The sequence below is a fragment of the Physeter macrocephalus genome, chromosome 20 (assembly GCF_002837175.3).
Source record: "Physeter macrocephalus isolate SW-GA chromosome 20, ASM283717v5, whole genome shotgun sequence".
NCBI lineage: Eukaryota > Metazoa > Chordata > Mammalia > Artiodactyla > Physeteridae > Physeter > Physeter macrocephalus.
In genome coordinates, this window is record NC_041233.1 from 43,147,966 (window position 1) to 43,161,644 (window position 13,679).

Genomic DNA, 13,679 nt, shown 5'->3' on the forward strand with positions numbered 1-13,679 from the left:
ATGGGTATTAGCCTAGCGAATAATAGCGGAAGCCCTCTAGGCAGAGGCTTTGGAGAAATTTGGAGGTTGGAGAGATTTGCATTATTCCAGAACACAGTGAAAGTAACATTTAGTAGGAGAACTCTTGGTTATGGTAAACATTTGAATGGTGCTGAAGGCAGTGGAAATTACCGAAGGATATTAAGAGGAATGATGACATTTATCTATTATAAAAGATCTCTCTGAAAGGAAATAACTGAAAAGAAAATAAAGACATAATCGAGCAATCTAAGCCACAGTTGATGGTGGCTTGGGCCAAGGTGGTTAGGATTGAGATATTGCATACATTGGAAACAATGTATTATAAATGGAATAGGGATTTTTCTGTAAATGCCATATCTTGGACCTTGTTACCTAATATACCAATGTATCTCACAGCTTGGAGCTGAGCCTCATACACAGTATTAAATAAGCTTTTCTGAAATTATTGAATAAATAAATAATTGAGAATAAGCTTTTCTGAAATTATTGAATAAATAAATAAGCTTTTCTGAAATTACTGAATGAATAAATAATTGAGAAGGTAAAGGAGGAGATCTCAGGAACATCTTCTTTATTTCTTATGTAATCTGTTGGTCAATGGAACAGGGGAATAGGGGAATTGAAGATGACAAAGGTTTGGATATAGAAATAATCAAAAGTTCAGTTAGAAACATGTTAAGCTTCTGATTCTATGGTAGACAGAATTATGATCCCCCAGATACATCCCATGTGTGAATATGTTACCTTACATAACAAAATTAACTTTGTAGATGTGATAAGGTTAAAAACCTTGAGATGGGAGGATTACCCTGGATTGTCCAGGTGGGCCCATTGTAGCCATCTAAGCCCTTAATAGTGGAAGAGGATGATAGAAGAGTGGATCAGAGAGATGAGATAGAAGAAGGAGAGATTCAAAAACTGTGAGAGGGACTTGACCCACCATTGCTAGCTTTGAAGATGGAAGAAGTGTGCTATGAGCCAAGAGAAAAGGTATGTGGGTGGCCTTTAGAAGCTGGGAATTGTCCTTACATGACAAGTAAAAAGGGAGTGGGGATCTCAATCCTACAACCTCCAGGAACTGTATTCTGTCAATAACTGGAATGAGCAAAGAAATGGATCTTTTCCTACAGCCTCCAGAAAGGAATACAGACCTATGCATACCTTGGTTTTAGCCCAGGTGAGACCCATGTTGAACTTCTGATTTATAGAACTATAAAATAATAAACTCGCAATGTGTAAACAACTAAATTTGTGGTAATTTGTTATGGCAACAATAGAAAACTCATATAATACGCATAGGTGTCCTAGTAGAGATATTAGGTAAGTAGCTGGACATACATAGTACAATACATACCTAACATCCCCCTCCACCCCACACATATACATACACAGCCATATTAATCAAATTAAATCATTCTATCATAATAAATCTTCCAATATGGGGATAAATAAGAATATATCTTGAGCAAGAATCATTTAAATTATGGATTACATAAAAATACCCACAGACAGAAAAAGTCCCTGAAACTTTTAAGAGTGTTGGTTTAATGAAATAAAACCTACTTACATTATTGGATTGTATTTTTCTATTTACTTGAGCAGTGATTTAAGACAAAAAGTAACATTTTTTGTTTGATTGGTTGGGTTTTTTTGTAAGGGATGTGGCAATATTGTTGTTTGTTTTTTCCACTAAGATGGCCAGCTTGACTAATATGTCAATAATCTGTAAGACAAATTCTAGGAAAAATGTAAAAGTAGAAGAAAATATGTCTATGGAAACTCTTCAACTCTTTTACAGTATTTTTGTCCTCTTCAGACATTCGTGCAATTACTCTTCTATCTTTTCTCAGGCTTAAAACTCCAGAGGTAATGCCCTCCCAGGGGCATGTGTTTTGATGAATAAAAGGGACAAATCCTGCTGGAATGTCTGGCATTATGACAGTCAGAAGGAACGCAGTTATGGACATCTTGGGCTTTATCGTTTCAAACAAGGCACAAGTGTTCAGCAAACCCACCCCACATGCTTCCCCAGTGTTTGTAAAGGTGGATATACATCTGCTCGTGTGCTGTTCAAAATACATCATATTGCATCCCAGGCTTTGTAGATATTAAGTGATTATTGTGTCCCTGGCTCATAATGCAGCCAAGTGTCTTGTTTTCCTTCCTTTCCTTTGTGAAGTTTGGGGCATAATTATGTAACATTTTATAGATGCTAAGATTCATTCCAATTTCTTTGAGAAACAATAACATAGAACTGTTTAGCACAAAATGCACTGTTTGATAATGAAATGTCATAATTTATATTCCAATTAATTGATTTTTAGATTATTTTAATTCTCATAACTCTCCATCAGAAGAATAGTCACTCAAAATTTACCCATTTTATTTGATGCAAAGTGATTTAATATTACATAAAATTTTCAGTTACAATAGGTTTATTATAGCATCAACAATTCTGTTATCATTTGGAGACTGTATTCTAATATTAAAGAAGAGCCCTTTGCAGTTGCTTTACAGTTACTATACTTTCACTTCTATTTGGGTTTTGGAACATGTTTAGTTTTAAATCTCAGTTCCTTGCATTAATTTATTCTAACATTCATTAATTCCACAAATATTTATTAAGTAGTTTTATATGCAAGACATTATACTAAGAACTGGGGCACTGAGGTATTTATTTCTTGTGTAACCCTAAGCAAGATAATTAAAGTACATAAGCCACAGCTTTCTTACTTGTAGAATGGGACCAATGATATTTATTAATAAGAACATCAGGCAGATTAAATGCAGTTATATATATATATATATATGGTGCTTAAACACATATATATATATACACACACACACATATAGTGCTTGAATTTAAAATGCTGTAAAATCTTGTCAGTCAGTTATGTTTAATTAAAAACTAAATGTGTTTGTTTTAATTTTAGAATGCAAAATCTATTAAAGAAATGATAATACAGGAAAAATCCAGTATTTTTGAAATGTGAATTTTCTGTCATAATATAATATTGTTATTTCTACTGTTATCAAATTATGTTATATTCATTTTGAATGAAGAATATCAATTAAACTATAGTATATTTCTTTTCATGTTCTAGACTTTTGTACTACATTGTCATTATCTTTTAAATTTTCTCCCTAGAGAAAAAAATATTTGGTTAGAAATATGCCATAATTCTTTAACTATCCCCTTCTGGCAGGACAACATAACAAAATGTAATGTGAAAAAATCATAACAAAGAGTACTATGTGAATTCCTTTGTTTTTAATTTTATTTAGGCAACAGACCCTGATGCTGGAATAAATGGCCAAGTACACTACAGTTTGGGTAACTTCAATAATCTTTTTCGTATCACATCCAATGGGAGCATTTACACAGCAGTGAAGCTTAACAGAGAAGTCAGGGACTACTATGAACTTGTTGTTGTGGCAACTGATGGAGCGGTACACCCTCGTCATTCAACTCTAACACTGGCCATCAGGGTTTTGGATATTGATGATAATAGTCCCGTGTTCACCAATTCAACATATACTGTTGTCGTTGAAGAGAATCTGCCAGCCGGGACCACTTTCCTTCAAATAGAGGTGTGTGGAAGAAGCAATTATTTCATGAATTCTGTATAAGATTTGACATTCATTGTAGGACTGCCAGACTTAGTAAATAAAAAATAAATAAATAAAAGCCCATGCAGTTAAATTTCAATTTCAGATAAACGAGTAAATTTGAATATAAGCATCTCTCAAATATTACATATTGTGCTTTATCTAATAACCCTATTTTAGAGATATACCAAAATTTAAAGGGAGAAAAGTTGCCTTTGTGAGAAACTGAATAACACTTCTTAACAGATTTCTTTTTAATTTACAAAAGTAATGCTAAATATTTATTGCAACAATTGACAATACGAGACTATTTAAAAAACTTAATAGTCTCTCACCTTGTACCTCCAAAGTTACTCGGTATTAAATTTTATGTGTATTCTGTTACATTTATGTTTGTGCTCACACAAATATCAAATAACTATTTATATATATATAAATATACATGTATGCAGGTGTGTACATATATATACATTCATATGCATACATGTATAGAATTGCTTCATATTTTACAGAAATAGGATATTGCTGTACCTATTATTTTATAATATCTTTTTCACTTTCCGTACACAACTGGCATCCTTCCAGAAGTCTAACTCTCCTTTTTATTAGTATCTTCATAGCTAAGCCTCTTTTTTTCAGTCCTCAAGTAAATTATTACCAGAAACTCTGGACATTCTGATTCAGTAGGTTAGATTGGCCTAGAGATCTGCATTTTAAGCACAACCTCTTTAATTCTGACATAGGTGGTCTATGAAGTGTATTTTGTAAGAAAAAAATATAGTCCTTTCTCAACCTGCAATCTACAACTTGAATTTTGTTAGCATGCATTTCAAGAACTTGTGTTTCTTCCATAATTCAACTCAATATGTTTACTTAGTCAGCAAACATTAATACATCTAAAAAAGGCAGATGCTGACCAAGGAGAGGGCCATTATTTCTCCATTTATTCTTCTATTCATCCATTCATTCACTCATTCCTTTATTCAACAAGCATATTTTCAGTGCTTACTGCATGCCAAGTCCTCTGCTAGACTCTGGGGATTCAAACATGAACAAGACAGATTTCCTGCCTTCATCGAATTTTCAGTCTGGTGTAGCAAACAGACAAGTAACTGGTAATTAATATAGAGGTCCTCAATGCAAGGAACCTGGGACATCACAGGTGGAGCTCTTCAACCTAATCTTGAAAACAAAGAGAATGTTTCCTGGAGAAAGTTTATTTCTAAATTGTGAACTGAGGGGCAAATAAGAGTTATTCAAGGGGAAGAAAGAATATTCAAGGCAGCGGAAGAACCTGCTCAAAATCCTGGAGGAGAGGAGACAGTGAGGAGGTAAAGGGCTGGAAAATATATGTGTCCTTCTCACCATGTTAAGGAGATTGGAGTTGATCCAAAGTGAAATGGAAAACAAGAAGAATTTTTAGGCAGGAAGGTGACATCATAAAATCTGTGCTTTAACAGTACCTTTCCCGTTGTGATGTTGATAACTGTTTGGAGGGGGCCAAGAGTGACATTCACAAAGATGTTTGCTTTACTGCATGCATTTTTTAACAAACCCTGACCTTCCTCACTCTATCCTTGCTCCATTCCATTTCCTCTACCAGAGTTGCCTTTGCCAGTCTCTACTACTGAATGAAAGAGTCATCTATAAGACTTCCCATTGAAACCTGTTCTTTCAGCTGTTTTTTGTTTGTTTTTTGTTTTGCTTTAATGATTGGGAAACTTTATTTTTGGAAATGAGAATTTTAAAAGAAATTTTATTGGAGTAGAGTTGATTTACAATGTTCTGTTAGATTCTGCTGTACAGCAAAGAGAATCAGTTATACATATACATATATCCACTCTTTTTTAGATGCTTTTCCCATATAGGTCATTACAGAGTATTGAGTAGAGACCTGTGCTGTACAGTAGGTCGTTATTAGTTATCTATTTTATATATAGTAGTGTGTATATGTCAATCCAATCTCCCAATCTATCCCTCCCCAACCTTTCCCCCTGGTAACCATAAGTTAGTTTTCTACATCTGTGACTCTATTTCTGTTTTGTAAATAAGTTCATTTGTACCATTATTTTAGATTCCACATATAAGTGATATCATATGATACTTGTCTTTCTCTCTCTGATTTACTTTATTCAGTATGACAATCTCTAGGTCCATCCATGTATCCCTTTTATTTTGGTATTTCTGTCTTATTTCTTCTTTGAGACGGTAATCTGGAGGGTAGATATCTTGTTTTTATTCATCTTTTGCATCTCTATAGCACCTTGTGCACACTCAATAAGTATTAGTTAGAAGAAGGGAGGTATAATAGAGTGATCTCTAGAAATGTATTATAGGATCTTTGTGAGAAGACATATTTCCTTAGTTTTCATATAGCCCTTTAATAACCTGTTATGTTTATGGAAAGCACACACTAATATTTATTTTTATTTAAGGTATTATTTTTCATGGTTATACAATCATCAGGAAATAATAAGCAATCATTTATGACAATATTTATTACTTTACTGTGGTATGATCCTTTTAATTAGTGATTTTTTCAAATAAAATAGATACAGTAACAAGATCAACAATGACAAAACCTCATGGATCTCTGTCTCTGACTTGTTCTCTTTCTTTCTCTCCCTCTCCCTCTATCTGGTAAATTACTTTAAAAAATGTTTCTCTCTGAAACATGCGTTTTGATCATCATTCATTTCATGCTATTCTAGGTACCGACACATGACTTCCATCAGTCCTGCATTTCTTTATTTTGGCAATGGCAGTGATATAACCATTCTTCTTCTTGATTTGTTACAGGCCAAAGATGTTGACCTTGGAGCTAATGTATCTTATCGGATAAGAAGTCCGGAAGTGAAGCACTTTTTTGCACTACATCCATTTACAGGAGAGCTCTCCCTTTTAAGGAGTTTGGACTATGAGGCATTTCCAGACCAGGAAGCAAGTATCACTTTTCTAGTGGAGGCCTTTGATATTTATGGAACAATGCCACCCGGTATTGCTACTGTCACAGTGATAGTAAAGGTAAGGAATATAGATGACTTCTGGTTGCCTACTTTGTACTCTCTACATGTAGTTTCTGTTTTTGTTTTTTTTTTTTTTAAATCCACACTATAGTATAATATTTGGGGGCAGGATTCATAATTATATGTGGTACCAGAGCCATAACATAAAATTTTGAATGTACAGTATTTACAAATACTTGAGAAATAACTATATTGTTTAACTTATAAAAAATAAGTTTGAAAGAACCACTAAATAAGAGTTCAAACACTGTGTCTCCCTGGGTCCACCATTAGCTCTGTGACTTCAATCAAGTCATAATTTCTCTAGACTACACTTTAATCCAAATTCCACAGCACCGGGGATAATAACTTCATCCAAATCCTTCAACTTAAAAAAATGAAAATTAAAAAAAAAATAAGAGGATTTTGAAAGTTTAAGAGTTCTAAGCCCCCAAGAACTAGTTAGTTTAGTTTAGTTTGGAACCCAAGATTCTGGATTGAAGCAAGCTTTGGAATCAGATGGAATTGGGGTTAATTTCTTGCTCAACCATTTTCAAGTTCTATGACCTTGGGGACTCTCTCAACTTCTCTAGATTTGCCTTCTAGCTCAATAAAATACCCTGCACCAATTGATTACCTAGAAAAGCATGCCATCTTCCACCTTCAGGGTTTCTTGTGATTGTTAAGGTGTGTATTTAAAAGAAGGCATGAGGAAAGATTCATCGGTTCTCACATGTTAGTATATATAAAGGTCATCTGAGCTGCATACCGAACTTTCAGACCCCTCTGCTTCTTCCCAAAGGGACACCTTTCCCACAGGAGCATCTGAGACATCAGTATATTAGAAAAGTACACAGATGATTCTTACACAGGTTGTGTGAGTATCAGATGTTGAAAAATATACTTCAGTTACAAATATACACATACAAATGATCCTCGAGCTGCTTTATTAAAGGTGTGTTTAGTACTAAAAAATGACTTCCAATGACCTTTATTTCTTTGGTGACATAACATAAAATAAAAGTGCTTTCATAAACATGTTTTGTATGATTTTTGGTCAGGGGAAGAAAGTACAAATTTGAAACTACCCTCTTAACATGTTTTCTCTGGTACCCGACTGGAGTTTGAATGGTTAAAAAGACAGAGCTAGTCAGAAAGAAACAGATTCACACAGAGTGAGAGGAAAAGAGTGAGAGAGGAGAGAAGGAAAAGGAAAAAGGGAGAGTGACAAGGATACAGAAGATCTATATGATAAATTAAGACTTTATAAGGAAGCTTGTAGAAAGTTTCAATAAGTCCATGAATGAAATATGTGAATAAGATTAATTGGGTAAGCAATTTAAGTTCGCTTTAATATAGATATTTTAATTCATATTATATTCACAAATGTATATGTTCTACAGAAAATATATGATTTATGATTATGACTCAGATTTTGCCAGGTAACCACTGAGACCAAGTTTCCATGTTAAAAAAATAAAATCTATGAAATTAGACAGAAGAAAACATGGAAGTATGTGTAAATTTTGAATTAATGTTTAGTTATAGATGGGAGAACTGCAGTACAAATTTGGCAACCACACATTGGTCTGCTATACAGCGGGACTATTTGTACTTCTTGCAGTCACCTTACATCACTAGAAATGTATCCTAACTGAATGGAATCAAGTTATTTGAGTCACCAGTTCTTTTAGGTTGTCTGATCCTGGAGATCATTCAGAAAACCATAGGAACCTATGTTCATTTAAAGTTTGCCGCTTGAGATGCCTAGAATTACAGTCTGTAATGTGTTTGAGGTAAATTGTTGAGCAGAATTCACCTGTGATAAATTACTCAGGATTTTATACCATCTGGTTCTAGTTGGCTACCTAAATAAAGCATGTGGAAGGTTCTGGGAATGACTTCAGTTCTGGAAAGCAGCTTTCCATAGAGGGCTGTATGTACACAGGTTATAAGGCACAGAAGGTCATAGGCAGCTTTTGTACAGTGTTCATTCTTAAAGGGCACTGCCAGATATAAATGATGGTACAAGAAATCATCACTTTTGTTGCATTTTTGTTTGATTGTTTAACTGATAAGTAAGGTATGCAGTTGGTTTTCTTAGACAATAAAATATTGATATGAAAACATAGAAGATTGTTAAAGATTTCACCAATATATGATTAGCATAAGTATATTTATCATATAGGTAAATGCTCTAATGCTCTTGACTGTAAGATCTTTGAGTGTGGATTTTCTTGTGTGTTTTGCTGTTGTTGTTAAGATAATCCTGCAATCAGGGTGGGATGTGGGGATTATTCCATTGCCTTTACTTTACACTTGAATTAGGCTTATCTGCTGGTACACACATGATGTCACTTCTTCCCTGGAGTCCTGCTGTCTTCTCTAAACTATTGGGTTGGCCAAAAAGTTCCTTCAGTTTTTAAGGAAAAATAAAAGACACATTTTTCATTTTCACCAAGAACTCTATTGAACAATGTGTTCACTGTTTTACTCCACTACCTTCTGCCATTTTTCAGGCAACTTCGTAAATCCATCTTCGCAAAACATTTTATCTTTTTGAGCAAAGAACTGTTCCAGGTGCCTTACAGTCTTCCAGGGAATTGAAATTTTTTCCATTAAGAGAATTTTGTAAATACCAAAATAAATGGAAATCTGAAGGTGCAACGTCTGGTGAATAGGACGGATGAATCAGAACTTCCCAGCCAAGCTGTAACAGTTTTTGCCTGGTCATCAGAGAAACATGTGGTCTTGCATTACCTGATGGTAACAAGTGTTGCTTTCAGCTGGTCTCACTGGGAGCAGCACTTGTTGGAATTAATTGTTTGGTTTTCCAGAAGGAGCTCACAATAGAGTCCCTTCCAATCCCACCATATACACAACCTCACCTTCTTTGGATGAAAATGAGCCTTTGGTGTGGTTGGTGGTGGTTCATGTCGCTTGCCCCATGATCTCTTCCATTCCACATTATTGTACAGTAACGACTTTTCATCGCCCGTCACAATTTGTTTTTAAAACAGAACATTTTTTTTACGTTTAAGAAGAGAATCCCATGCGGAAATATGGTCAAGAAGATTTTTTCTCTTAACTTCTGTGGAACCCAAACATCAAAGTGATCAACATAACCAAGCTGGTGTAAATGATTTTTCCAACACTTGATTTGGATATTTTGAGTATGTCCGCTGTCCTCCTGCATGGTATAACATTGATTGTTTTCAATTAATGTATCAATTTGATTGCTATCCACTTCAACTGGTCTACCTGACCGTGGAGCATCGTCCAGTGAGAAATCTCCAGCACAAAACTTCACAAACCACTTTTGACATGTTCGATCAGTCACAGAACCTTCTCCATACACTGCAGTCCGTGTTTAAAGGATATGAATACATCAAGGAGGGTGTGTCATAGGGCTGATTCAGATGGTTTCTTAAAGTATCTGCCTGTTCTGCTATTCTACAGCTTTACAACAAAGATGTAACATATTTTCACTAAAGAACCAAACCAGAGGAAACAAATAAAAATGTACAAACCCAGAGATAACATAATATCTCAAACAGGAATAATTTATATTGCTATGGCTCCCTATATATCACCCACTGATTTCTGGGAGTCCCAGGAAAATGCTTTACTTATGGAGTATACACAATTAAGTAATTTTACCCTTCAGTGATTATCACATTCTTCCCTGCCTGCCAAGGCAAATGAGACCAGGCTTGCCTTACCACAGCTCTCCCAGTGGGGACAATAGATGCTGATAAGCCTTGTTGATACAAGTTACTGCTAAGCATTGGTACCATTTTCCAATCCCATCATGACTATAGCTGCGATCTCTACCCCAGTGAATTGGCTGCCTCGTACTGGGGGGCACTCTTGATATGTTGGTGTACTCAGTATGTACTCTGAGAACTTGACTTCACCAAAGTCATACAGTATTCCAAACAGTAATAATTTGTGCCTTCAATATATTATTATCGTCAGGGTCTCTCATTATATACTTCATAGAGCACTAGCTCCTCAAGATGGTACTGGGTGTCTCATACACAAAGAATTACATAGACAAGTGGATTTGGGAAACACTGCTATATATAAAAATAAACAGATTTCTATGCTGTAGGCCTTTATATAGGAGCCTTAAATATGCTAGTGTATGTTGTGAATCTCAAGAAAATAAAATGTGATTTCCCACAATTGATCATGGAATTTCTTTTTATTTGTAAAGTTTTGATAGGACTAATTTTCCAAAGAATGCAATTTGGAAAAAACTTTATTAGGTTTTAGTGAAAATAACAATTTGTAGGATTAAATATTGAATAAGTTGTTTAAAATGTACAAATACGACTGCTGAAAGTCTCTTTTTACCAAAAAAAAAAGCTTCATAAATAATTATAAAAATTATCTTCAGGGAAATAGATTAGAATTATGCAGTGTTTAGAAGCTTGCAAGGTTGCCAAGGTAAAATTGTAGTAACTAGTTAGAAGAATTCTTAAAAATGTAAAATATTTTTGGAAAGGTATTTAAAATTTTATGTGTGGAATTTTAATGGAAATCCTACTCAAGTCATTTTATATATAATCTTCTGATGACTTTGCCAGTTCCCTTTCTCCTCACCTCCAAGTAGCAGAATGATGCCTTTAGGATCCGGCATACCTGAATTAAATCTTAGCTCTACCCTTTATTAGCTGGATGATCATGAGCAACTTAATTTCTCTAAGCTTCAGTTTCCTTATTCTAAAAATAGAAACAATAATAATAATAGCTAACATCTATTTTAGGCAAACAAATTGAGATGATAAATTTAACACACCTAGCATAATGTCTGATATACAGTAAAAATAAACCATATACATACACACATACATATATATAATTATGATGCACTTTTGAGAAAGTCTGAAATAGGGTGATGTTATTTGAATTGGTGCTCAAATATTCAAGCTTAGAATGTGCACATATTCTCCCAATTGACCACAGTGTCATGGTTTGGAAAAAAAATCCAAAAACCTATCAACTGCCTTCCCCCTGTATTACCATTCCTGTTCAGAGAAACTAGATGGGAATGGAATTTTTTATTAAATTAGTGGGTTTGTCAACATTACACAGTGTTAACCTCTTCTAATTTAACCATCAATCTTGAAGGACTGTTTTACCTGCCAGAGTGCATGAGTGATGAGGCAGTTGCTCAGGTAACAGAGATGCATCCTATGTGAAATTTAAACTCCTTACTATATATTCCCATCACATCCTTATACTTCCTCTTTCATAACATCCATCACACTTGCTAATATTTATTTATTTTTTGCTTTCCACACTAAACTATAAGCTCAGTACCAGCAGGCACTGTATCTTTCTTGGTGGTAACCATATCCCCAGCACCTAAAGTACTACCTAATGCACAGTGGGAGCTCCATCAATATTTGTGATACTGAGAGCTATAGTGTACATTTTGCTACTTGTGGCAAAGTGTAACATTGATTACCTTACATTAGGGATAATACTATCCCCCAAGCATCTAGAAAAGCTTCAAACTCAGAAATGAAACCAAAACAAAACAAATTTAGGCAGCTAAGAAAGAATCTTCCCAGTACAGGTTTTGATCCAAAAAAAAAAAAAAAGAACGTTGAGGTAAGTTTGTGACTTGTGTTTAAGAGAGCCCCATGCAAAACAGAAAAGGAAAGATTTGTTTGGTTGGTTGGAGATAGGGCCTTTATGACCCTATGTGGCAAAATCACAAGAGAAGTCAGAAAAGACAGAAAGGCAAGTAAAGAAACCAAGAGGGAAGAAATAGCAGAAGGTAGATAATATAAAAAAGAACAACTGGAACAGCAAATAGAGGGTGTCTGGTAGTGCAGAACGGAACTGGTAACAGGCAGAGGAAAAAATCAACTGTGTCGTCTACCGAGGAAGAGGAGGCATCAGCTCCATAAGCCTTAAGGGATTTCAGAGGGCAGGGCAGCTCTATGTGGCTAGTGATAACGCTAGATGGTACTGTAGGAACCATTCCACCCACTGGCGCACACCATCTGGTCTCCTCACAGAGCATGCACGAGAGCTTAACATGAAGGCTGACACTCTATATTTTCATCATTTAAAGAAAGATGATTGGAATATAACCAGTCAGTACTCTTCTGTCAGGAAGACAGAAGAGTTCTTATGCGGAACAGATCTTATCCAGAACAACTTTCAACCTGTGATTCCAGAAATTAAAAATTCTGTCATCTGTTTCTCATCGCTTTCAATAGAGAATGTGCCGTTAATTTGTAAATTCACCAGCAAGTTCCTATCTTCCTGGTATGCTCATTAAAAAGGGTTCCTTAAATCTACTCTGTGGTCTGTCAAAGCAGAAATGGTTTCTGTGATTATTTTAGACTTGAGTTTAGAAAATAAATAAATGAAACTCATATTTTCTTCCTCTTAGATAACTACTTAGTTCCAGTTGAGAACCATGGTAATGTTCAGAATACTCTTTAGAAACATGAAAAGTAATTTTTGTTCAGACCAACAAAAAGTATAGCCACAGAGAGGAAACTTAATGATAAAATTGTTAACAAGAGAATAGAAAATGAAATTTTCTTTCTGTCAATACTGCCCTCTAGTGGACCAATTGGCAACAGACTAGGGCTTGCGTTTGGAGAGTGGAGTTTATCCTTAATTTGCTGCACAGTAGAGCATTTGTACAGAAGCAGATTTATGTACATTTTTCTTCAGACATCCCTGGAGCATAAATATAATTAAGTATTGATTATGCTCTTTGGCATTGCATTTCAGTAAATTCTCTAATCCGAAATAATGCATCATGCAAGAACTGTGTGCAACACAGTTTAGCCACAGTGAAAGATTGTAACCTCAAAATATGTACAATGTACCAGAAAAAGAAACACAGCTGCAATAACTGTATTGATTTATTCTTTATGTTGTCAGTGGCAAGCAGACCAAAGGGGGATACCAGTCTTTTAATGGTGTTCAATTATTCACCACTTTAGGTTTCTGTATAATCAGTTTGTGAGGCCAGATTATAAAAATGTCCACTGTGCGTTCGGTTAGAAG

At 34.9% G+C, this 13,679-nt stretch overlaps 1 protein-coding gene across 16 annotated transcripts in view; it reads left to right on the forward strand.

The window, feature by feature from the left end:
* Window positions 1-13,679, forward strand: part of PCDH15 (protocadherin related 15) — a 699,366-nt gene that overhangs the window by 515,071 nt on the left and 170,616 nt on the right. For all 16 annotated transcript variants that reach the window (XM_024121304.2, XM_055081163.1, XM_024121303.2 and 13 more), the window contains 2 exons: window positions 3,307-3,612; window positions 6,430-6,654. In XM_024121304.2, coding sequence (XP_023977072.1) covers window positions 3,307-3,612; window positions 6,430-6,654 — 531 coding nt within the window. The remainder of the gene's footprint in view (window positions 1-3,306; window positions 3,613-6,429; window positions 6,655-13,679) is intronic.